We start from the raw sequence: 26,814 nt of genomic DNA, 5'->3' as shown, positions 1-26,814 counted from the left end.
TCTTTTTATGTCTTTTCATCCTTACAAGAATGCTGCAAAATAGTACACTTCGCAGTACAGTATTTCACATAGTTAAGTATGTTCAATATTACATCACTTCTAGTTTTTTCCGGGCACCTGGGTATATCTAACCTGGACTGGATACTCTCTAGACCATGTGCACATGTAATTCTTGGGCATATCCCTTCTTTGTCCTGAAAATACCTTCTTTTCTCTTTTTATATCAGATCCCTGATTTTCTGAATCTTATACTTGCTTTGCTTTTCTATGTACATCTTTCAGTACTGGTTTGTATTTTCATTGTAACTGTGACAAATCAGAAAATTGATTTAGGGATTTTAATATTTTCATGATGTTAATTTTTTTCTGTCTAAGAACATGGTAAACCTATATAACCACGTAAAAAGTTACATCTTAGAACAATTTTGTGAATAATATGGACTTTAAAAGTAAATTTTTAAAAATCAAATGAGATATTTACAAAAAAAAATTTTGACACAGTGATATATATAGATTTAGGAGTTTAGAAGAAATGTTACCTTAATTTTACTGAAGTTTTTTAAAAAAACAGTTTAAGTTATAATCACATTACACAATAATTAGATTTAGGTTATAGTTTATCATTTATATTCCAATCTATAATACTTCTAACTGTTGTATACTTACAAGAGTGTTTTGAAGTTTTTCTATAAATAACTTTTTTAATATATGTGAAATTTATTGATTTCTGTATATTGCTATTTCAATGAATTATTTTACTGCAGAGCTAATTATATAGTTGTTTTCTTTTGGGGTCCCCAATATATAATCATATAATCTCGAAATAGAGATAGTTTACCTCCTTGTTTTCAACTTCTGTATTTATATTTGTTTCTTATGGCCTATTCATGTTGGCTAAATACATCTAATTCAATATTAAATAGTGGACTTTCTTAACCTTATTCCTGATTTTAGGAGCAGTTGCTTTGGTGTTTTCCCTTTAAGTAAGATGCTTCATTGTAGGTTGATTATATGTTCACATATGTGTATATGATGATACAAACATAGGATAACTACATATGATTTTAGCTTTAGCATATACTACATAGATTATAGTTTTTAGCCCAAGTACTTTATTAGTCTCTACTTAGTATGTGAAAATTAATGCTAACTATTTTTTAAAGATTTATTTATTTATGCATACAAGAACTGGGGTACAGGCCAGAGGTGTCAGGGGTGAGATGATTCACCGGAGACAGAGTGGGGAACAGAACAGGCAGATCTACTGAAATATATGGTTGAGGGGAGCAGCAGGTGAGTCAGAAGAGGTCTGCTGCACCTTGTGGGTCACATCCCTGGCCAGGGATCAAACTAGTGCTGCAGTGACTGTGGAGAGCTTCACAGTGCTGTCTTAACCTGTTGTGCCACGAGGGAGGCCCCAATGCTAGTTATTTGTAATTAATACCAACTTTTATATCAGATGAGAGTGATTTTTAATTGAGATGAATGGCACATTTGTCTATAGGGTTATTGGAAAACATAGCAAAATGTTGGATGTGTAGTAAACTATAACTGGAACAACATGATGATAATTCTGTATATAAGAGGTTCTTAAATACCAGACATAAGAATTTGTAATTCACATTGTGCATTGGATGCATAAGAGGCATTTGAGCAATTTAGAAAAAAATTAGGAGAATTAATCTAACGATATAAATTAGGAGAATTTTCAATATGAAACATGCAGTTGACTTTTTAAATTACACTGAATTTTTTTTTTCTTTTTACTTAGGAAATAGAACTTAGCTCATTAAGAGAAGCTTTGTCTTTTGTGTCATTAATTGATGGATATTATAGATTAACTGCAGATGCACATCATTACCTCTGCAAAGAAGTAGCACCTCCAATGGTTCTTGAAAATATACAAAGCAACTGTCATGGCCCAATTTCGTAAGTAATGTAGGCTTTAAAAGTAAATTTTTTAAAACCAAATAATATATTCACAAAGAAGATTTTATTCAACAGTGATATATTTAGATTTAAAAGTTTAGGAAAAAATATCAATTTGAAAAGTTCTTTTTTTTAACTAAAATATTTATAATCAGATTACATGATAATTTTATTTTGAGAAAAATTTATATGTACACTAATCTATAAACCTATCTTGTATAGGTTTAACATTAGTTGCCTAAGGTTGCTTAATCATTTTTGGGTGTTAATCTAAAAAAATAATCCTTCAATTTGTGTTTCATTAAGTATGAAATACTGCAGAGGAGCCACTATGCAAAATTTGTTGATCATTAGTATTTTGGGATGTTGAACTTCTCCTAATGAAAATGTCAAATCCAAAATGTACTGAATGTCCATTTTTTCTAGAATAGTACTATACAGTATTTCTGCTGCGATGAAAATGAAAATGTTCTGTATCTGCAGTGTTTATATAGTAGCCAGTAGACCCATATGGCTTTTAGTATTTGAAATGTGGTTAGTGCAATTGAGAACTGAACTACTTGTTTAGTTTCAATAATTTTATATTTAAATAACTACATCTGGATACTAGCTACCATATTGACACAATTTGTATACCTTGCTTTAATACTGGCTAAAGCCAACTGTAATGTATAACATCTTTTGAATCCAAGTCCTGGTTATCTCTTAGCCAGGATTTGCTTTATGATTGGCATTGAGTTTGAAGAATCTGAGCAGAAGAAATAATCTGGGATAGATTGTGAGCAATTGTCTCTTGACCTTACTCTATTTACTCTTAATTCAGTATTTGAGAAAATATATCCTGGTTGTTATGTAAAAGTTGCCCTATTTAAACATGCTATGCTTAACATATTCAATATTTTAATAACTCCTACCATTAGTTCATTCGTTATCCATTCATTCATTCACACGTTCTTTCATCTTTTTATAGAACATATACTGCTGAGTAGCTAATATGTGCCAGGCATTAGTTTATACATGAGAAACATAATGTTAAGTAAAAAGAGAGGTGATTTTTTGCTTTCATGTAGATTATGATTTTACTTTGTCTCAAGATGTGCTACTTCAATAAAACACACAGCAAAATTTTAAAAATCAGTAGTCGTTACTTGCTCTGGGTCTGCTATTGACTTTGGCATTAACTTAAATACTGCAATAATGCACATCAATTTTTATATTAGTAATTGCTGTAGTAGAAGAGACGTAAGTATTTTGTGATAGGTTGCATAGTCAAATGATGTTTTACGAGAGTATGTTTTTTAAAATACTAAATTTATATCAAAAGATAGAAAATTAAAATGAATGAATTGTTCTTTGTGAGTTTATCTTACAGTACTAGTACCCTTTGTTTTTAAAGCAATATGGTTGCCCCTTGAATTGGTTTGAATTTGCTGCAAAATAGCTTGGTAGTTTGAATTTTTTCCTTGCAAGATTATTGATAAACATATGAAATGGAAGGGACTTCTAAAAATTCTGAGAGTTTTAGATTTGACTTCTGACCTTTCACATGAATTTTTTTGTCATATGATGGTGCTTGCTTTGTCATCATTCAAATTACTTCTTCTTTACTTTTAGAATAGATTTTGCCGTCAGTAAACTGAAGAAAGCAGGTAATCCAGCTGGATTGTATGTACTTCGATGTAGTCCTAAGGACTTTAATAAATATTTTCTGACTTTTGCAGTTGAGGTTAGTATTATTACATTAATTAATGATAGCATTTTTATATAATTTCCCCTTTATTTTTCTCTCCCATATTTCCTTTTTAATACTCAGAATTATAGCTCTGGATATGATAACTAGCACAATATGTTTAAGTTACCTTAGAGAGTCAGCATAATTAAACAATATTTTAGTTCCTAGGATTTATATACAAATATAAAAATTATCTCTGTCTTTCGGTTTTTTTATTTGGAATTTATTTACTTTTTTGATGTTTGGGTATTACCAGTGTTTCATATTTCATCAAATCTGTTGAAGTCTCTTTTTTCACAATACAGAAATCTTTACCAAAACATGTAGAACAGAAAAATATCAGAAGCAAACATTTATATTACTAGTGATTGTTAAGGATTAGAGTAAAATAGGACAAAAACAAACATTATAGCACTTTTCACTATTGTTTTTCCAATATTAAGAATAATGATCATTGATGTATATTTTAAGTATAAACCACAATGAAACAATAATCTGTTAATACAGATCATTTTGGGTCTTATCTATGATTTACTACCCAAAATTATCTAAAAAGATACTGTGACTTATACTATGGCATAAATATTGAAAAGCTATGAAGCTTTATAGCTTTTCAGTATTTAACCTTTTAAAGTATCAAAAGGGGCCTCCCCGGTGGTGCAGCGGTTGAGCGCTGGGTTGCGAAGCTGCCCACAGCCTCTGCAGCACTGGTTCAATTCCCGGCTGCTCCCCTGCCACTGGAGGAGGGTCCCACATGGCGCACAGACCTCTCCTGCTGCCCGCTGCTCCCCTCAGCAATGTACTTCGGTCCTTCTGCCTGCTCTGCTCCCTGCTCTGGCTCTGGTGAATTCTCTCACCCTCCAGCGCTTCTGACTGTACCCAGTGCTTGTATAAATAAATAAATAAATCTTTAAAAATTAATCAATTAATTAAAATATCAAAAGAATTTTCTTATTCAATTACTTTAATTTTTATAAATTGAGCTATCTTATATTTAGCCTATATAGAGTTATTTATAAATACAGCAGGTAAACCACTCCATAATTTTCTCATTGTGAAGTACTTATAGTATATCCTAATTCACACTATGTCTGTACTTATAATGTGTATCAATCCATTATGTTCAGCTAGCCAATCAAAATGTATATATTTATGTTTATTACATTTACTTGACTTAATATGAGACTGTGTAGTAGGGAATATATGAGATGGCCCTGATTTCAATAAACTTACTTTTGGGAAAGCAAAAATAAGAAAGTATTTTAAAAATTTCTAAATTGAACATTATAATTATCCAACGTAGTCAAATATAGGCAATAACAGAAAGAGTTACAATTATCAGGCGTAGAAAGGGACTTGAGATTGACCTTGAGGTATTTAGTTAATTTTATACAAATGGTTTTAAGTAGAATAAAAATGCTTATTAAAAGCAGCTTAAAAGTTAGGTGGAAGAACAATTTTATAGCATAGCATATATGACAAATATTGAAAAGTGAAAAATATTAAAATTGCCATATTAGAGATACTAACACAAAATAGTGATACAATGGAATGTAACGTGTAATCACATTTCCTGTGGGTTGGGGTGAGAGTTGTTAGGGAAAACATCACAGAAAAAGTGGTACTTGAACTTGATGGAAGTGCTACTTAAGCCTTGAGTTTTAAGGAATGAATAAAAACTTATTGCTCAGAAGGAAAAGATAAAATATTTCCATAGGTAGAGTGATAATATGTATAGTTATCAAGCATGAAGCATGATATTTTCTTGAAATTATTTAAATCATTTGATATAGCTAGAGCTAGGTTGTATCTTGGGAGTGAAAGACTTTGAAGTTGGAAATAGAGGCAGAGGTCAGCTAGCTCATGGAAAGCTTTATGTACTAAATTAGTTTAAGACTTCATTTTGTAAATGATAAAAGTCTATTACGGATTGTATTATCATTAATTATCCTTGATTTTTACTAAAGTCATGTTTCAAATGTGTAAATGTTCTGCTGGTTGCTTTTTTGAAATCCTTTTGGCAAAATAATCACTGTGTGTCCATTTGAATTTTCCTTCCTCACCGTATTTATAATTAAACTTAAATAGCAAGAAAATGTCATTGAATATAAGCACTGTTTGATTACCAAAAACGAGAATGGAGAATACAACCTCACTGGAACTAAGAAGAACTTCAATAATCTTAAAGAGCTTTTGAATTGTTACCAGATGGAAACTGTCCGATCTGACAGTATTATTTTCCAGTTTACTAAATGCTGTCCCCCAAAGCCAAAAGGTAAAAGAATTTTCTAGTTCTTTGAAAAAATACTGCTGGTCATGTATTATGCATGTGGTGGGAGAGATCATTTTATATTAATTTCAAAAGAAATATGAAAGCAGCAGTTCCTGAACAAATTAATTTTGTTCTGTTCTATTGTACAAGCATCCTCAGATTGGGTTTTTTGGTTTGATTTGGGTAATCTGAAGTGACTTGAAGTTCCATAATTCTAAAATGGTATTTAAAAAACAGTAATTGATTGGTAGAGATCAGTGAAACTGAAGACTTCAGTACCACATTTTCATGTTTTCTTCCAAGTAAAAATTTCCATATCCTTTTAAAATTTAAACTTTTGTATTTTTTGAAGTATACTGATAAAAATAAAGATCAATCCCTTGAAATAACAGACTTTCAAAAATTATTGATTCCTAACAAATTTTACTAAGTGATTATGATTTTGAGTATGAGATAACAGGCTAAAGTATATGAAAGTTTAATGAATAAACTAAAACAATTTTCTATGGAAAAGAAATGAATAGTAAAAAGAGGTTAAGTATTTCTTATATATAGAACATATTTTATTTTACTCCTTTGGAGCAATTTATATCCTCAGTGCATTTTCATTATATATATTTCCTTCCTTTTTTTTTTAAACAGATAAATCAAACCTATTAGTCTTCAGAACCAATGGTGTTTCTGAAGTACCAACTTCACCAACATTGCAAAGACATAATAATGTGAACCAAATGGTTTTTCACAAAATCAGAAATGAAGATTTGATATTTGTAAGTCACTAGTTAATGATTATTATCTTTTTTCCCCTTTTAAAACAAAATCTGCCTTCTTAATGTTATATTCATTATATGTATCTCTATATATCTATATCTGTTCCATATTATATTCATGTGGCATTTGGAGCCATTTTATTATAAAATAACCTATATTATAAAACTTTAATAGCAATTGAAATATTTCATTTCTTGTGAAAATGTGATGCCAAATGAGTTAGAAATTTAAAAATTTAATTATTTAAGAATGTAATTTTTCTAGGAATTAAAAAATATTAATTCAAAAATTTTAAATTAAAAATCTTCCACAAAAAATATCTGTACCTTAATTTGCAAGTTCTTTAGAAATTATTGGAAATACAGGGGTAAAAAATAAAGATTTAGCTGAAAAAAAGTAGTGCTTAAGATGTTTTAGCTTCAGAATGATTTGGGGCTGGATATTCTTAGTCTCATTAATCAAGGGGATTAAAATTTAGTGGAGTCAAAACAAGATGGCAACATAGGAAGTTTCTGGTCTAACCTCCCATAGGCACACCAGTTATATAGCTCTATAGCAAACAATTTTCTTTAAAAAAAAAATCTGTGAAACCTTGAAAAGCAACATACAGAAAGGCCATCTTGTCTATACAAGATCAGGAGTTAAAAGTGAAACCATCTCTAATTAAAGCATGACCCACAAGTAAAAGTAGTTATTGTGGGCCTCCCTGGTGGCGCAAGGGATTAAGCACTGCACTATGAAGCAATCCGCAGCCTCTGCAGCATGAGTTTGATCCCTGGCTGGCCAGGGAGAAACCTACGTGGTGAGGCAGACCTCTCCTGTCTCGCCCACTGCTCCCCTCAGCAGTCTGCCTGTTCTGTTCCCCACTCTGTCTCTGGTGGATCCTGTCATCCCCCATACCCCCCGCACCTCTGGCCTGTACCCCAGCTCTTGTATGCATAAATAAATAAATCTTAAAAAAAAAAATAGTTATGGTCCTCATTCCTCAGATGAAGAAACCAAGACAGCCACAGCACAGTTTAAATAACTTTTACAAGGTCACACAACAAGGAAATACATTCTGACTCCACAGATTATACTGTATTATCTTTCTTTAAAGGCATTTAGAAAAAGGCAAACAAAAAAAGTCACATGTAAATAAATTTTGGTAAACAGTGGCCTGTAAAAAAGTGTTGATTATAGCTAATTAAGGGGGTATAAGGACAGGGGGGAACAAAAATATTCTCCTGGGCCAACCTGGTGGCACAGGCAGTTGAACGCCGTACCATGAAGCTGTCCGCAGCCTCTGCAATGCTGGTTCAATCCCGGCTGGCCGGTGAGAATCCCACATGGCGCAGCAGACCTCTCCTGTCTAGCCCTCTGCTCCCCTCAGCAGTGTATTTCATCAGTCTGCCTGTTCTATTCCCGCTCTGTCTCTGGTGAATGCTCTCACCCTCCCGCGCATCTGGCCTGTACCCTGGTTCTTGTATAAATAAATCAATCTTTAAAAAAAAAATTCTTTGATTAATCATTTGGTCTTTTACTACTGTGTAAGGAAGGAAATATAATTAATTTGGAGACTCAGATCTGGATTTAGTTTGTAATGGAAGTACTCGTACATGGATTTTTCTTTAACTCTTTGGCATTGAGCATGTTTCCTAATACATATATTTTTTTCTGTCTTTACTCAATTTTTCCTCTTTTTCTTTTAAAGAATGAAAGCCTTGGCCAAGGCACTTTTACAAAAATTTTCAAAGGTCTAAGAAGAGAAGTAGGAGACTATGGTCAGCTGCATGAAACCGAAGTTCTTTTAAAAGTTCTGGATAAAGCTCATAGAAACTATTCAGAGGTATGCATGTATGTATGTATGTAAGTATGTTCTTTGTGCAATTTATTGTTTTAAGATGTGCTCTCATGCATACAACATAGTCACTCATGGAGATTTTTTAAATTGTGATTTTTTTAAAAGTATGTATTTAAAGGACTTTTCTGAGGATGCATTCTGTTGGGGCTATAGAAAATTATACAAATTTTAAGTTTTTATTAAAAAATTAACATATTTCCAAACTAATTTCTTTTAACTTTGTGGTATGGAGATTATTACATCTCTGCATATACTGAGGCAATAGTTTTCAAACTCGGCTTTCCAGAACTTTGTGGGTTCCACAGATTTAGGCCACAATTTCATTTACTGAAAAAAAAAATTTTTGAAAAGTACTGTACTGAGGAACACTCTAGGTAAAATACAGGTGGTTCTTGGCATCATCTAGAGATACTAGTGGACAGAAATCCAGCTGTTGTTGCCAGATTTCCTTAACATAGCAAGGCATCACTGAATGATATAACATTTATGTTATTTTTAAAATGTCTTAAGGGATGCTGGTGGCAGATGATGGCAAACACATAAGCTGAGAAGTTATTCTAATCCAGAATACCACAGCATTGGTGATTGTGATCCTCTGAACAACCATAACCAGAAGTTCCTGTCAAAGTTCAGATGAGTTTGAGTGATGTTTATACATGCCAGTCTCCTAGCATAGTTGTCATACCTTATCTGCACAGAGATCATTCTTAATTCTTTAGAAAGTGTTATTTGAAATTCCCATCCATTTACTTCAGTCCCCATGTCACTCTGGTGTCTAATTCTGTTTGTGCCGTTAATTCTCTTTTCTAGGAACTGTAGATCTAAACTCATCTTTCATTATTCATGGTATCGTATGCCATTATTGTCCTCTCTCTTTGATCTCTCCATATTCTAAACTTATCCAGGGGTTTCCTCATAACGATTTCTGGCATCAAGTTTGGTGGCAGTTGCAAGTCTATATAAGGAGACCATACACATTGTTACCTTATCTTTAGCCCTGTTAAGAATAAAAGATAGTACTTTTTTCTATTGACAGAGAGTATGTTTCTGAACTATAAATACTTAGAGTCACAAACAAAAATTCTTTTGTATTTTTCTTTTTTAGTCTTTCTTTGAAGCAGCAAGTATGATGAGCCAGCTTTCTCACAAGCATCTGGTTTTAAATTATGGAGTATGTGTTTGTGGAGACGAGAGTAAGTAATACTACTGACTTCTTATGTTAATGTTATTCAGCTATAAAAAAATGTAGAAATCCTACCATTTGTGACAAGATGGATGGACCTTGACAGGCATTATGCTAAGTGAAATAAGTGAGACAAATAAATACTGTATGGTCTTATAAGTGGAATGTTAAACATGCAAAACCAACCTTTTTGTAAGAGTATCAGACTTATGGTTATCAGCAATGGAGGGGAATGGAAAAGGGGAAATTGGAGGAAGATAGTCAAAAGATACAAGCTTCTAATTACAAGATTATTACCAGGGATATAATATACAATATGACTGTACCTAACACTATATGATAGATAGAAAAGTAGAGTAAATCCTAGTAGTTTTTATCACAAAGAAGTTTTTTTCTTTTCTTCTTTTTGTTTTATTGTATCTGTATAAGAAGATGGATTTTAGCTTAGTCTGTTGTCATAATTATTTCATAGTATATGTAAACCAAACATCATGCTGTATGATTAAATTAAAAACAATTTTTAAATATATACTTTTTATTGCATGTATACTTGAGCCCTTATTACTTATATTTTTATGCAGATATTCTTGTTCAGGAGTTTGTGAAATTTGGATCACTAGATACATATCTGAAAAAGAATAAAAATTCTTTAAATATAGTATGGAAACTTGATGTGGCTAAACAGTTGGCATGGGCCATGCATTTTCTAGTAAGTAGTATATTCTTTTATCAAAAACCTATTTTTTATTTTTTGAAGCAATGGAGAAAAGATTTTGACCTATGAAAAAAAATAAATCTGGAATTAGATGCTCAGTCATTTAAAATAATCTGTTAGCTGATAAAAGGAATTATTTTAGGTATATATTTATGTAAAGTCACTTTTGAAAGAAATAATTTAGTTGTTTTATCCACCTCTTAGAATTGCTAGTTTGTAGCACTTGGGCTTAGAAATTTCAACCAAAAATCCTGTGAATTCTAGGAAGCATGTCATACTAACTATAGATAACAGAAAATTCCTGCAAAAAATACTTTGTTCTGGTGTTAGTGGACAATTTGATATTACGTACAGTGAGAAAGCAGTATTGCCAGAGAAGCAGAATACAGGAGGGCCTGCATGACCAGACCTCTTGCAGTGCCCCTGCTTTGTACTGCTTAACAGAAACAGTATTTGTTGTCGTCATCTATCACCTAGAAACACATACTGTTTTAAATCTCAGCTTTAGAAAGTGAAGTGGCGTTGGGTGATTTTTATTTATTTGTTTCATCATGGGCATTGATTATTGTGTCATTTAAAATGTAAAGTAGGAAGAACAGTACAGCCATAAAATTTCCTTTTATTATCACAGAGCATGCCTCCAAGTTAATGTTTATTAATAAACAGACTTATTTTCTTTCTTAAATTAATTTTGGGACCTTGGATATATTAAGGCTTCAAATACTTATATAATTTGATATTTGAGTTTATTTACATTTAACTTAATAGGAAGAAAAAATCCTTATTCATGGAAATGTGTGTGCCAAAAACATTCTACTCATCAGAGAAGAAGACAGGAAGACAGGAAATCCTCCTTTCATCAAACTTAGTGATCCTGGCATTAGTATTACAGTTTTGCCTAAGGACAGTAAGTTCTACTTAATTGTATTTAACTTTATTAACTTGGAGAAGAGCATAAAAATCATGTTGTTAATTTTTCTTAAACTCCATTTTATTGACATGTTCTTGATTAGTAATATAACTTAGCTCCCATACTTAGCAATCTCAATTAAGTTACATTTATATCCTAGTGTCTGACCATTTCTACTTTCTTATAAGCTTATTATCATGGACTGTAAGCTTATTACTTAAAACAGTGTTAAACCCTAGTTATGTGTGGAAAATCAGATTTTATACATTTTTAATATGAAACTTTCTAGTATCTTAGAGTTATTCAACCACAAGTAAATTGTTTTAATCACTAAATAAAAATTTGAGAAGATATATTATCTAGTTTGAGATCTTATTTAGTTTAATTGTTCAGCTAATTCCAACATTTTAAAAACATTATTTTGTGATTAGCATTCTATTTAACACAATTAAATTAAAAATGTGAGTCAAATAGTTGAGAGAGGTTTTTTAGTCCAAATAGTGTTATAATTGTATTTCACTATCCTAGCTAATTTCTCTAATTGAATATTCTAGATTTAGAATCTAAATTGATCTACTTTTGTACACTGGTATGTGGTATACTATTTGGGTCAGTACTACTTAAAGTTGATGACTTACTCAATATTGAAAACAGAGAAAATAGGGCAGGAAATGTTGTACATCTTAGATCTGCTATTCAGGGAAATTTTGCCCTTTCAATGAATGGTGAAGAAGGAAAAAATGTTTTGGTATAGTGGAGAAAGGAACCTGAACTCTTAAATCTTTTTTTATGCTGCAGATATACTCACGTTGCTTTACCACTATATACCAAAGAATGCATTATCCTTCATTCTTATTTATTTACTTATCTATTTCTGTCTATGCCGTAATACCAAAAGGTGGAACTAGAGTGCCGTTGCCTTCTACAAATATCATTTTTTTATAATGGTGTCAAAGACTACAGAAACTTTACTTGGGAAATTCCATTATTTATACAGAAAATCTACCTATATCAATTCTGTACCCAGAATATTTCGGTATATAATTTACTCATCCATTTGCCATAATAATAAATGCCTGTTGTTCCTTGTTTTCATATCAACAAGTTAGAATTACTAGTGATATTTAGTCATTAAAACAGGTAGGAATGACGTTAACATTACCTTTACTACTTATACAGTGTAAAGAAATACCAAAAAAGTATCAAGAGACTATGTTAGGATAAATTTTATAGAACAATAAATTTTTGAATGTGGAATTAAAATGAGAAAGTAGGATACTAGTTGAGACATTATGGTTTAATGGGAAGGAAACTTAGTTATACAGAATTATAACTCTGTGCTACTAATACGTTGTACGACTTTGGGCTAATTATTCAATCTTTGTGGGTCTCATTGTTGTCATTGTTAAAGCTGAGCTATTGAATTAGAGTATCTCAAAGGTCTCTTGTAGCCCTCAAGTGTGTGCATGTGTATACACATTCTCCCACCTCTCCCCCAACAAACGAAATCTGATTACTCAAATTAGTTTGGAAATGATTTGCATGTAACAGAATTGTTTACTTTGGGAATTATTTGACCATCCTTTTTTCTTATCATTTAAAAGTTCTTCAGGAGAGAATACCTTGGGTACCACCTGAATGCATTGAAAATCCTAAAAATCTAAACTTAGCAACAGACAAATGGAGTTTTGGCACCACTTTGTGGGAAATTTGCAGTGGAGGAGATAAGCCACTGAGTGCTTTGGATTCTCAAAGAGTAAGTTCATGTAGAGTGAGAGGTTGGAATTACTCTCTATTTGATTCCTGACATGATATGATATATTTAACCTATATAATGTTTAAAAAAAAAAAGTTGATATGGCATTATACAATTTATTCTCAACATGTGATTCTTTAATTATAGAAGCTACAGTTTTATGAAGATAGGCACCAGCTTCCTGCTCCAAAGTGGACAGAACTAGCAAATCTTATTAATAATTGTATGGATTATGAACCAGATTTTAGGCCTTCTTTCAGAGCCATCATACGAGATCTTAATAGTTTGTTTACTCCAGGTATGTATTGAAAGAGTGATCTTACTGATTCTCTAACTGTATTTCTATCTTCTTATAGTTAAAATCCTAATTAATTCTGTAATCACTTTTTAAGTTCTTTGATGTCTTTTAGACCCTCTTAATTTCTATGTCCACCGGAATTTTCTTATTTTATATACATGTTTTAGTCTCCTTGATTGAGCGGTCTATTTATAAAAAAGTTTTTTTTCCCCTCAATAACCTAATTTTAATGTCAGTTAATAAATGGTATATGAGGGCCTCCCTGGTGGCACAAGGGGTTAAGATGCAACCTATGACGCTATCCATAGCCACTGCAGCACGAGTTCGATACCCGGCCAGGGACCTGCCCACATGGCACAGCAGACCTTTCCTGACTGGCCCACTGCTCCCCTCAGCAGTGTATTTCGGTCATTCTGCCTGTTTTGTTCCCCATTCTGTCTCTGGTAAATCCTCCCACACATACCCCCCACTTCTGGCCTGTCCCCCAGTTCTTCTATGCATAAATAAATAAATCTTTGAAAATAAATAAATAAATAGTATATGATAAGAGTTTATTTGGTGTAATTGACTTTTTAAAAACAATTCTCAGGTTTTTTTAAAACTAGTTTTTACATATTTTATAATTGATTAGCTTTCCAAACATAAAGTAGGTTTGTTTTTCCGCTCCTCCTTAGAATATTGTACCTGAAAATGCATTTGTCTGACACATGGATATTTCCTACTCCAATGCTACATGCTATTCTCACAACAGGAATCACAACAAAAAGGCTTACTTTCAAATATTAAAGTTACCTACTTAGGAAAGTAATCATTTATCCTTTGCAAAACTTTTTCTTGAATGCTTGTGGAATTATGGATAATAAATAAAGGGTCTCATTAATATAATCTAAACTGTTAGAGTTGCCCTGTATCAATTTATACTTAGTATTTCTAAGTTATTCTGCTTAGTTTAGTCAGCTTGAATCCCTATCAATTTAACCAAAAGAAGATAGTTGCCATTATATGGTGGTAATGTTCTTTTCCTACAGATTATGAACTATTAACAGAAAATGACATGTTACTAAATATGAGAATAGGCGCCCTAGGGTTTTGTGGTGCTTTTGAAGACCAAGACCCCACACAGTTTGAAGAGAGACATTTGAAATTTCTACAGCAACTTGGCAAGGTAAGATACAATAATTTTTAAAAGAATTAAAACATAATCACAGGCCATTTTATCTAGAAAAATAATTTCATCCCCCAAATCCACCTCTTTAACATAACAAGAGACACCTAAATAATCTCTTAAGTAAAAAGATAAGTTCTTTAAAAACTAACCTTTAAAAAAAAAATAGAAACACCTCCATAGGTAAATTTCCTGCTTTCTTGAGCAAATAAATCAAACTTTTCGTTAGTTTGCTTGAGCTGCCATAACAAAATACCATAGACTGGGTGGCTTAAACAATAGATATTATCTTAGTTCTAGAGGGTGAAAGTCTGAGATCAGGTGCCCAGCAGGGTTCAGTTTCTGGTGAAGGCTTTTTTCTTGACTTATTATGGCTTCCTTTTCCTTGAGTCCTCATGGAATGTAGAGTTCTGATCTCTCTTCCACTTGTATTTTAAAAAGGCACAAGCCTTGTAAGATTAAGACCTCATCCTTAGGACCACATTTATTGCCTCCTCAGAGTCTGTGTCTCAGAGGGAGTTAGGGCTTTATCATGAGAATTTTGTGGGTATAGACATTTAGTACATAACAGACTCCTGTTCCATCCACCTCACTGATGGTGACACTGATATCAAAGAGTATATTTTGAAGAAGCAAAGTTCTTCCTGGAAATCAGTGAAAAAAAAATTAGTGGTAAAGATTTGTTTAAATGCTTTTTTTAGAGGGAAGTTGTTTATATTTCAGCCTGTAATTATTTTTGAAGATATTAATATACAGGTTTCCTACCTGCCTTTGGAAATAGTATTGTTTCTCAAAGTTGCTTAATGTAAAGTTGCTTAGAGAGATATCTGCTAATTCTAGTTACAGGAATTACCTATATAAACTAGAATTTACTAGTAATTTTTCAAGAAAACTTGATATTTCTATCTTAATGTGATGTGTTCTTTAGGGTAATTTTGGAAGTGTGGAGATGTGCCGGTATGACCCCCTCCAGGACAACACAGGGGAGGTGGTGGCTGTGAAAAAGCTCCAGCACAGTACTGAAGAGCATCTCAGAGACTTTGAAAGGGAAATTGAGATCCTTAAATCCCTGCAGCATGACAACATTGTAAAGTACAAAGGAGTGTGCTACAGTGCTGGTATGTTGCCCATTGAAACTATTTTGAACTCAAGGTATGTCTTGGCTTCCTGGGCAATAGAAACAAATAATTCTCAAGATCTGGACCTATGAATATGCCAGTGCCCAGAGAGAGAGGCATTCAGTATGACTAGAGATTGTGCTTGGTGTGTGTGGGCTGTAACTACAGGATGTTTGGGCTAGTTGGTCCATTCTTTTTTAAACTTACCAACAGAATATAATTTTTAAAGAAAAATATAATTTTTACTCACATTTTCTATGAAAGTATTATTTTTAAGTAAATGCTTTTTGTTCATTATTGATGAAAATAAAGAAGTTTTTCTCAACAGCATATTTTATTATGTATAAATGTTACAGAAGACTAAAAATAATTTTTAAAACTCCATTCAAAACTTTCTCATTAAAAAGCCTTTGTTCTTAAATCTGTAATTTATAATTAAGTTTTATCATCTTAGACTGAGATTTTATGTATCTTCAAGTCTTATATCTTTTATATATGCTTGTTTTCTAATATTTCATCAGTAAAATGTGACAAAATAAAAATTATGTTCTCATTTGTGTGTTAAAAGGCCGGCGTAATCTAAGATTAATTATGGAATATTTACCATATGGAAGTTTACGAGACTATCTCCAAAAACATAAGGAACGGATAGATCATAAAAGACTTCTGCAGTACACATCTCAGATATGCAAGGTACCTAATATCCTGGCAATTTGTTATGAAAGAAAAGAGTTTGTTGAAGTAATTGATAAAAAAATCTGTAATTTTTTTTTATAATAAAGGGAATATATAGAGGTAAAACCTTTTTGATTATGTTCATAAAACTAACAGAAAGAAAAATATTTTATCTACAGGGTATGGAGTATCTTGGCACAAAAAGGTATATTCACAGGGATCTGGCAACAAGGAATATATTGGTAGAGAATGAAAACAGAGTTAAAATTGGAGATTTTGGGTTAACTAAAGTCTTGCCACAAGACAAAGAATACTACAAAGTGAAAGAACCTGGGGAAAGTCCCATATTCTGGTGGGTATATTTTAGTACAATAAAATGAAATTTTAGAACACAAACATGAACTTTATTTTCACTATATTAAGAATTTGTCATTTATAATTTCATAATACTCTGGCATCAACTGACGTTTTTAGGTTAAAGCAATTTGAAGCTAAAGGGAATCTTTGATAGTTAAAATTATGAATCATGAACATACAAACCTAATTTTTTATGTAGTATATGTTGTTTCTAGTGATTTGTGCTTTGATGTTCAAGGTTTCCTTTATATATCTTTGTTCACTTATGGTACATTTTATTTTATATGGATAAGTCAATGAAATATCTAAAGGGTTTTTTTTTTTTTTTTGGATACATTTCAAATATACTTTAATTCCAGTCTGTTCATTTGCTGAAATAATATTTTTAAGATTATGTTTGCTAAGGGGTGGGTTTTATTTATTTTAGTTAAGTATATTTTATTTACAATTTGGGTCTCTGACTTGAAAATATGAATTACTAATATAAACAATGTAGTTGTCCACTTATAAATATTTTGGGAGATTTATCAGGTTTATTACAAATATGTAGATTATTAATTTTGTTACTGCTAATTTCATGGATTATCCATATGTGTTAGTTATCTTCATTTTATTTTGTATCTATAAGTTATACAACTAATCCCAGTTACTGTTATTGTTTGGAAGGAAATCAGGTCAGAAAACCCCAATTTAGATTTAGAGCAAATGGATTATTCCACAGAAGAGGCAATTTAGAATGGCACTGTGAATGTATTTTAAAGAAGAGTTTTAATTTTTAGAGATGTGTACTGAAAATAATTATGAATGAAATACTATAACATCCAAAGTTCACTGCATATAAATCCAGTGGGAACAAGGTAGGGAGCAGTAGATACAATAAGATAGGCAATGAATTTAGCTAAGTGATAAGTACATGGTTGCTCCTTGTTCTCTTATTTATGTTTGAAATTTTTCTTTTTTTAAAAAAAATCTATTTATTTATTTATTTCATTTATTTATACAAGAACTGAGGTACAGGCCAGATGCATGGGAGGGTGAGAGGATTCACCAGAGACAGAGTGGGGAACAGAATAGGCAGAATGACGAAATACACTGCTGAGGGGAGCATCGGGCGCGACAGGAGAGGTCTGCCGCACCATGTGGGACCCTCGCTGGCTGGCCAGGAGCGGACCGGCAGAGGTTGTGGACAGCTTCACAGTGCTACTCTCAACTGCCTGCGCCACCAAGGGAGGCCCTGAAATTTTTCATAAAAATTAGGGCAGATTGTTTAAATTGTTTATGAATATAATTCATAAACAATTTTTAAGAAATATCCTGATGATACTTATTAGCAATATTGTCATCTAATGATCTTTAGAGTATAAGTGAAACTAGAAAATAATACTCATCTAAACTTGACTTTTTGGTCATGTCCCAATTATTCATCAATTTCACTGTTTTTCCAGAATGAGAAATTAAAGAAGTTGAATGGAATTAACTGGTAACCCATAAAGACTAGTTACATGAATTTTCAGTTTGGGGCATACTTAGTGAATATAATTTAATAAACATTTTTTAAGTATCTGTGGTGTTCCAAACATCATACTAGGAGCTTAGCACAAGAAGATAGGTTTAGCACAGAAAAAAAAATCTAGGAATTGTCCCTTACTACTGAGGTTGAATTAAAAGGAAAAGTTTGATATGGCAGGCAAATTCAGCTAGCAGGGTCCGCTATCCATAACATCTTCCTTTTAAAACCACATAGTTTAGAAATCAAGTGTAAAATCAAATCATTGCAATGCAGTGTGCGGGTACAGTAATGAAGATGGTGGGAAAACCACAACTAAGAAATGACATCTCAACTATTGATTAGTAGTTTACCAGATAGACACAAGAAAGGACATCACATGAGGAGGACAATAAGAACAAGACAATCAGGGTCTTGCAAGTAAATGGCATAAGCACAGAACAAATTGGGAGTAATTGAGGCTGAAAAGTTATCGGGACCGTTTGAACTCATCTTAATGAGTTCAGGCTTTCTTCAGTAGAACGTGTAGGTGAGAAATTAGATGTTTTACCAAGGGAAGTAATATGGTAAGATTCCTATTTTGAGGAGACAGCTCCACTTTTGGTGGAGAATAGCAGTTCTCAAAGTATGGGGGTCTTCCTTTATAGGGAATCTCTGTGGTCAAAAGTTTACTTTCATAATAATAATAATAATATGTTATTTGCCTTTGTTACTCATTTTTTCATGGGTATATAGTGGAATTTCCAGAGACTACATGATGTGTCTTCTATGAAATCAAAAGTTAAAAGAAACTTGTCTTTTCAAAAAAATTTTTTGTTTTGGAAAAAAGTTATTTTTCATAGTTTTATTTGTTAACAGTAGTTGGATTTTTTAAATGAGTACTTTACATTTCTTCATTTAATATTTTATATGATAAATAAAACAGAAGCTTTGGGGGACTTTAATAATTTTTAATTATAAATGGGTCTGAGACTAAAAGGTTTGAGTACTACTGGTATAAAGTGTCCATTATATTTATAAAAGGCAAATAGTAGAGAGAAGACTATGTCAGGCAACTTTTTCAGGAATCTAGGCCATTGGTTTTCTAACTCTGTGTGTATGTGTACACCCACTAAAAAAACATGAAAAATTGTGTACTTTCTTGCACATTTTAAAAATGACAGCTAAATTTTTTCTTTGTAAATCTAAATAATAGTAAATTGTAAATCTAAATAGTTATAATTTTCTAAAGTATTATAAATATTAGCATCTAAATAACAGTTATATCAGTCTTGTAGGTGTGTCCAGTGAAGTCTAAATACCACTTAGACTTCATAGATATCCATTCTCACGCACTTAAAAAAGTGTAGGGACATTTTATCTTTCTTTTTTTTTTTTAAATAATAAATTTTATTTTTATATTCCCCATACAATTGCAATCCCCCCATTCTGACCCCAATCCCTCCCCTCCCGCCCCCCACCCCCTCAAAAATGTCTCTGGTTCATAGTTTTTTGTTGATTTTGATTTTCACTTTCTTATAGTTATTCATTTTCCTGGTCCCTTATTTAAGTTTTCTAGATTCCTGCTATGAGTGAGACCATCCGGTATTTTTCTTTTTCTTTCTGGCTTATTTCGCTGAGCATGATCCCTTCCAGCGCCATCCATGTTGCTGCAAATTGCATGTGTTTATCTTTTTTGAATGCTGAGTAATATTCCATGGTATATATGTACCACATCTTCTTGATCCAGTCATCTATTTTTGGGCATTTGGGCTGTTTCCAAAGCTTAGCTATTGTAAATAGTGCTGCTATAAACATAGGGGTGCAGGTGTTCTTTGGAATTGATGTTTCTGTGGGACATTTTATCTTTCAAAGAAACTTTACATCATTCCTTTTTCTCCTTAAAATTTTATTTCCACTTCCCTTCTCACTCAAAATTTTGCATAAAGTGTTATATTTTGCACTTGAAAGATCTTTAGATCACCTATCTTTTTAATAACCAGAATATGTGTATGAATTGAAATTAATTTTTAAATTTTTTCTCATCACAAAACTTGTAAGTATTCACATTTTTCTTCTGAATTGAGTTATTGGAGTTGTTATCAGGATGTAATTTCCCAAAGCAATATAAATTGTAAATTTGGGTAGTTTACAAATTTTTACTGTAGCATTTAATTTCTTCTTCTTTTTTTTTTTTACTGTAACATTTCTTAATATTAAAAATGAAGCTTTCCCCACCCTCCAGTTAGCTCATACACGTTTCTGAGATATATAGCAAAAAAGTACATGGTGATCTACCTTTAAAATTTATCTGTTAACTGGCAATTATGTTAGGTTCATTCTTTTTTCAGTTTTATTGAAAAGAAAGAAACCTACTTGACTTTGAAAACAGATTTATTATTCAATCACTAGAGCCATTCATTTTCTCAATTTCTGGGAAGTATGCCAAAAAGATTTTTCAATTTAATTAAAATCATAGTGTTAGTCTCATTTAGACATACTTTACTTAAAGTGATACATTTAGAAAATGTTGCAAAGCAGAATATTATGAATTTCAATATGGTATTTATAATAACATCTTTAATCATTTTAAATGCATGACTTAAATGTGTCAAACATTTATGCTGCCTCAAAGGTTGAGTCAGTTTATGAAGAATGTGTGTACTTCATACAGCCCATTTGGTAATACCAGGCCTCATAAGAAAATCACATTTAATTTGTTACAGAAAAAGTTTGACTTAACTTTTCAATTCAAGTAAGTATATTAATTTTATGAAATAATATTTTTAAATAAAATAAATTGCAGAGCATGTGTAGAGCCATGTTTACAATGAAGCTAGCAAAGTATATCTACTAAAGTGCCATCTTCCAAGATTGCTTCTTTCAACTTTCTAACTAGTTTTATATTCTTTGTCATGAACAAAGTCCCCAAATTATATAAGCTTTGGACTTTTTCTCTCCCTGCATCTCTGGAAACATAAATCATAAGAGCAATCAGGATGAGCTTAAGATGATATAAACCTAGTAATAATAATTTCATATTGTTCAAAATAAGGTAAATCATCAATTTTCAAAAAATAATACAAGATAAAATATAGCTCAGATTCTAACTTAGGAGGTAAGGTGTATGGTAAAAGGCATGGTATTCTTTCAGTAAATAAGTTGGGGAGAGAGGAATGTATCAAACTCTGATGTTTGACTTTAGGATTCACAAAATAAGAAACTTGTATAAAAATCAGAAATAACACAGGTCATCATGATTTATCATTGATTTCATGATGATCGAAATTTTCCTATGTATTTAATGAAAAAGAAAGCTATATGGTCTCGCTGGTGGCGCAGCGGTTGAGCGCTGGGTTGCGAAGTTGCCCGCAGCCTATGCAGCTTGAGTTCAATCCCGGCCGCCGGGCGAGGGTCCCACATTGCGCAGACCTCTTCTGCCGCCCGCTTCTCCCCTCAGCAGTGTACTTCATCAGTCTGCCTGTCCTGGTCTCCGCTCTGGTGAATTCTCTCACCCTTCCGTGCTTCGGACTGTACCCAGTGCTTGTATAAATAAATAAATAAATCTTTAAAAAAAAAAAAAAAAAAGAAAGCTATATACTACTGAAAACTAGTTGGGCATTTATCATAGTTTTATTTTTATATTAGCAAATATAAATATTAAATGCTTACTACAATGAAATGCTGTTGACTAAACTTCATATAAATATTTCAGAATATGAGTTGATAAAATGGGTTTTAACTACCTTATTGAATAATGAACTCTAAATCTGAAGTCTGAAAAATCGCATTTAATTTTTGTCTAGAGGATTTAGCCATCTTATCTTTTAAAAAAATATGTTTTTATTTAATATATTGCTTTTGTTATTTAAAAGTGCCTTTCTGGCATGCCCAAGGCTTTGTTTGAGAAGAACTGAGGGGGAAATGTTTCTGCTAAAATAATTTTTTAAATTGTTAAAGCAGAGTTTTAGAGCCATGGAGGATCCTTATACTGTTCAATAGAGTATCCCTTAAAAAGTCCTTTGTATAACTTTGGTGTCCACCACCAGCGAGGCCCGAAGAGACAGTTTTTATTGAAAGAGAGCTCCGAGGTTACCGCTGTAGGTATGAGAGAGACTCCTAGAGTTTCTGGAGATAGGGATCTGTAAATTTTAGGGCTGGGGTTCGAAAACAAAGAAATTAAACTGTATTGGCTGGGAAAACAAGGAGAATGGATTTGAAAACTTTTGTTTGGTTTCTGTATATTCCACATATAAGTGAAACCATCTAATACTTACCTTTCTCTCACTTATTTAGCTTAGCATAGTCCTAGCAATAATTTCTTTTGCTGTGCAGAATCCTTAATCTTGATGTAGTTACATTTGTTGTTTCTTTCATTTCTTGTGCAATAGGAGTGGAGTCCCCAAAGACATCATTGAAGCAAATGTTGTGGAATGTCTTGCCTTTGTTTTCTGCTGTATATTTTATAGTTTCAGGTCTTCCATCCAAGTCTTTAATCCATTTTGAAACACTTTTTGTATATGGTGTGAGAGAGTGATACAGTTCTTTTGCATGTCCAGTTTTCCCAACACCGTTATTTTCAACAGGGAGAATTATTCTTTCTTACCTGATTTATATTTATCCTTACATAAATGATGCAGGAGATAAAAATAGCTTTGGAGTTGATGGGAGTAAATTACAAAGAATGTTTTCATGAAAAGCAAAGAAAGAATATTTTGCAAGGGGTAGAGGGAGAAGCACTATATTCAAGGATGTCACATTCCACTTGTGGGATAAGACTAAAGTACATTTAGAGGTAAATAGGCAAATTTTTAAAAACTAAATATAGGGCCTCCCCCGGTGGCTCAGGAGGTTGAGTGCCGCACTGTGAAGCTCTCCCCAGCCTCTGCAGTACCGGTTCGATCCCTGCTGGCCTGTGAGGGTGCCACATGGCACAGCAGACCTCTCCTGTCTCACCCGCTGCCCCCCTCAGCAGTGTATTTCGTCATTCTTCCTGTTCTGTTCCCCCCTGTGTCTCTGGTGAGTTCTCTCACCCTCCCACGCCTTCTGGCCTGTGCCCCAGTTCTTGTATGTATAAATAAATAAATAAATAAATAAATAAATAAATAAATAAATAAATAAATCTTTAAAAAAAGAGATTAAATTTATGTGATTTGTATTTTTAATCTTATCAGCCTAAAACAGATCTCTCACAATCCTCTATGAAAAGAATCCACTTAGCAGTGGAAACATGATATATTTGCAATCCATTGGCCAAAATGTTGAGTATCTACTCAAATTCCTTGAGTAGATATTATTTCCTCCTATGACTTTGCTTCTTTTCTTTGCTCCTCTTTTAATTACCCCCATTATGGTTAACAGGTTCTTTTGCAAGTTAATAGCTTCAAGTTTTGCTTTATCTTAGAAACCACTTTTTTCCTCTCTAGGATACTTTTGTGCATTCATTTAAAACCCAGCTTGCAAAGAGCTGCTTATTTTCTGTTCTTCAACCTACAGAGACAATTTTTTTTTTTTATTTTAGTTATCTTTGTGTGTCAGAGGTCCATCCCCAAGACTAACTTCAGGTTCCATCATTCACTAAGATGACTCAGGATACAGTCATACTCATTGCTGTTCTTCCCTATACAGGAAAAGGATACAAAGCAAAATTAGCAATGGGAAAGGTGTCTGTGGCAAACCCTGGAATAAACCAAGCACAAGTTTCCAAGGGTCCTCTCCTGGTAGTAATATGGGACACACTTAATTCCCTCAGCAATGAGTTGTGACAAAAGACATGAAACGTCTACTAAAGAAGCTCATTAGATACACAGTGCCTGAGGTTTTTGTTGGGACTGACCTCATAGGCACTCTTTTCCTGGTACATATTAAAATTCTAAGCTCCCATAAGGAAAGCAGGTGTTCGGCATAAAGAATACTATTTGCACAGTTTAGGTACAGTGTGCCACTCTAACCATCTAAGGAATTGTGGCAACTCTTCTGAAATCTAGGTTCCCAAGTGCCAGTCAATTGTTGACTTTGCAAGCAGGCTTTTGTAAGGATGGAGGCTGCTGGACTACTGTGTTAATTCTTTTCTGTGCATCGTGTGTGTGTGTGTGCGTGTGTGTTTTCAATTCTGTGATGCCGGTAAAATCAAGAGTTGGCACATCAAGTAACTATCTTTTAAATGCTTTCCTTATTTTACAGGTATGCTCCAGAGTCACTGACAGAGAGCAAGTTTTCTGTGGCCTCAGATGTTTGGAGCTTTGGAGTGGTTCTTTATGAGCTTTTCACATATATTGAGAAAAGTAAAAGTCCACCAGCGGTCAGTATGCTGTTTATTTAGTTCCAACTTTTTTTAATATGAGAAAAGCTTTTTCCAAAGAATAATAATAAACTAAGAGCTCATTTTAGAACCTCGTTTTTACTTATAAGACTGTCCAGCAAAAATAACTCTATATAGATTAACTTGAATTTTAAAAAGGGAAGGTTGGAGCACTGTTTAGTATATTCTTTTATATAATTTTAATAAACCCAGTAAACTGATTAATTCCAGAAACTGTTAAAAAAGTTAAAATAAAAATTACTTTCAAGTCATTTCTATTCATTGCAGTATTTTTTATATAGAAAACTATGAAAAAGAAAATAAAAATAATCTAATTCAACAACTCAAAGATAATCACTTTAATATGGTATGTTTTCTTCCTGGCTTCTTTAAATTTATATATAAAAGTGAAATTTTTTTTAAAATATTCCTTTTGTAAAATAAAGGTGATACTGTAGAATTTGATTTTTTTTTCCATTAGTATTATGGCATGGGTACTTTACTATATTAGTAAATATTTGCTGAAAATATGACTTCTAACTTCGGGTAGTATTCTGTCATAATTTTTGCACAATTATTTTCCATTTTTCAATTTTTTTTAGAAACACTTCAATGAGTAGTGAACATCCTTACACATAAATATTTCTGTTTATTATTGGTTGCCATAAAAGTACAATTATAGGTGAAAGGTTATGAATTCTTTAAAAGTTTATTATTTGAAAATGCTTTCCAGACATGTGCTTTGCAAATTTTTATATTGGCAAGTTTTCTTACCAGTTTATAAGAGCATTCTGTATCTAAAACACATAAATGATGTGTTTACAGTAAATATTTCTGTAGCTTGTTAAGTTTAATTTTATGAATTTTTAACATTTCAATGTTTTCTTTCCATTGTATTTATGCTTACATATTCATTCTGCATTTCTTTTTGCTATGTGCTTTCACATTGAACTTTTTATTTCAACTGAAATATAATATAGTATATTAAAACAACAACAAAACTCTAAAGCACATGTTTTTAGTTCATGTGTTTCTGGGCCCTTCTTGAGGAATTTGTGTTGAGTATATTACAATTATGGAAATGGCATATAAGAGCCTAACAGTTTTTCCTGAAATATGACTATAAAGGAAGTTTTTTATCCTTAAAGTAGTATGTTTTTAAAAGGTTTCAAACAGGGCCACCCTGGTGGCACAAGGGGTTAAGATGCAACTTATGAAGCTATCCGCAGCCACTGCAGCATGAGTTCGATCCCTGACCAGGGAGCTGCCCACATGGTGTGGCAGACCTCTCCTGACTTGCCCACTGCTCCCCTCAGCAGTGTATTTCAGTCAGTCTGCCTGTTCTGTTCACCACTCTGTCTCTTGTGAATCCTCTCACCCCCGCCCACACACACCTCTAGCCTGTACCCCAGTTCTTATATGCATAAATAAATAAATCTTAAAATAAATAAATAAAAGGTTTCAAACATAAAAGAAAACAAATACACAATATTTTCCCCATTTACTAGAGGAAATTAAGGAAAGTTCTGCATCAAATTAAATATATCCAAAAAATTTCATTGAAAAGTTTTGTGTTTCAGGAATTTATGCGTATGATTGGCAATGACAAACAAGGACAGATGATTGTGTTTCATTTAATAGAACTTTTAAAGAATAATGGGAGATTACCAAGACCAGATGGATGCCCAGATGAGGTAACAAAAAATTTCTTTATGCATAGTTCTCATGTATTAACTTCTTCTGTTTACCTAAGAATTTTAGGTTATTTTATGACCTGACCTATTTAGTTCATTTAACTTTTTGACAAAGAGCATAATCATATCTGTGGATCAATGGATTGCCATAATATATGCCTGTTCAGGAAAATTAAGGAATTCCAAATTCTTCCACCAATTCAAAGATGGCACTTTTGTGTTCAATGTAGCTTTATTTTCTCTTACAGATTTATGCGATCATGACAGAATGCTGGAACAATAATGTAAATCAACGCCCCTCTTTCAGAGACCTAGCTCTTCGAGTTGATCAAATAAGGGATAACATGGCTGAATGAAAGAAGTGAACTTCACTGTGAGACCAAAATAGACTTACATGCCAAAATTTTGTATTTCATATTGCTGTGGACTCTTATGCATATTATGTATATCATACTGCTAGCCAGCAAAGATGTGGAAATATCTGCTCAAAACCTTCAAAGTTTGGTGAATTTTTCTTCATGAGGACACCAGTAAAAGACATTGACAGGGTGTCTTTTACAAAGCAAAGAATTTGTAAAAAGTTTCATGAACAGGATCAGTCAGTGAATA

General features: G+C 32.5%; 1 protein-coding gene across 1 annotated transcript in view; it reads left to right on the top strand.

The window, feature by feature from the left end:
- Nucleotides 1-26,561, top strand: part of JAK2 (Janus kinase 2) — a gene marked incomplete at both ends in the record, with an annotated part of 69,166 nt that extends 42,605 nt beyond the window's left edge. Inside the window, 17 exons of the mRNA XM_084237778.1 lie at nt 1,772-1,929; nt 3,544-3,655; nt 5,750-5,936; nt 6,576-6,703; nt 8,398-8,532; nt 9,653-9,740; nt 10,312-10,439; nt 11,214-11,352; nt 12,960-13,111; nt 13,259-13,409; nt 14,438-14,574; nt 15,503-15,692; nt 16,261-16,385; nt 16,547-16,719; nt 24,394-24,511; nt 26,092-26,205; nt 26,454-26,561. Coding sequence (XP_084093904.1) covers nt 1,772-1,929; nt 3,544-3,655; nt 5,750-5,936; nt 6,576-6,703; nt 8,398-8,532; nt 9,653-9,740; nt 10,312-10,439; nt 11,214-11,352; nt 12,960-13,111; nt 13,259-13,409; nt 14,438-14,574; nt 15,503-15,692; nt 16,261-16,385; nt 16,547-16,719; nt 24,394-24,511; nt 26,092-26,205; nt 26,454-26,561 — 2,343 coding nt within the window. The remainder of the gene's footprint in view (nt 1-1,771; nt 1,930-3,543; nt 3,656-5,749; nt 5,937-6,575; nt 6,704-8,397; nt 8,533-9,652; nt 9,741-10,311; nt 10,440-11,213; nt 11,353-12,959; nt 13,112-13,258; nt 13,410-14,437; nt 14,575-15,502; nt 15,693-16,260; nt 16,386-16,546; nt 16,720-24,393; nt 24,512-26,091; nt 26,206-26,453) is intronic.
- Nucleotides 26,562-26,814: the final 253 nt, after the last annotated feature.

The sequence above is a fragment of the Talpa europaea genome (assembly GCF_964194135.1).
Source record: "Talpa europaea genome assembly, chromosome: 7".
Classification (NCBI taxonomy): domain Eukaryota; kingdom Metazoa; phylum Chordata; class Mammalia; order Eulipotyphla; family Talpidae; genus Talpa; species Talpa europaea.
The sequence above is the reverse complement of the archived record's forward strand: the minus strand, read 5'-3'. Positions and strand labels throughout refer to the sequence as shown.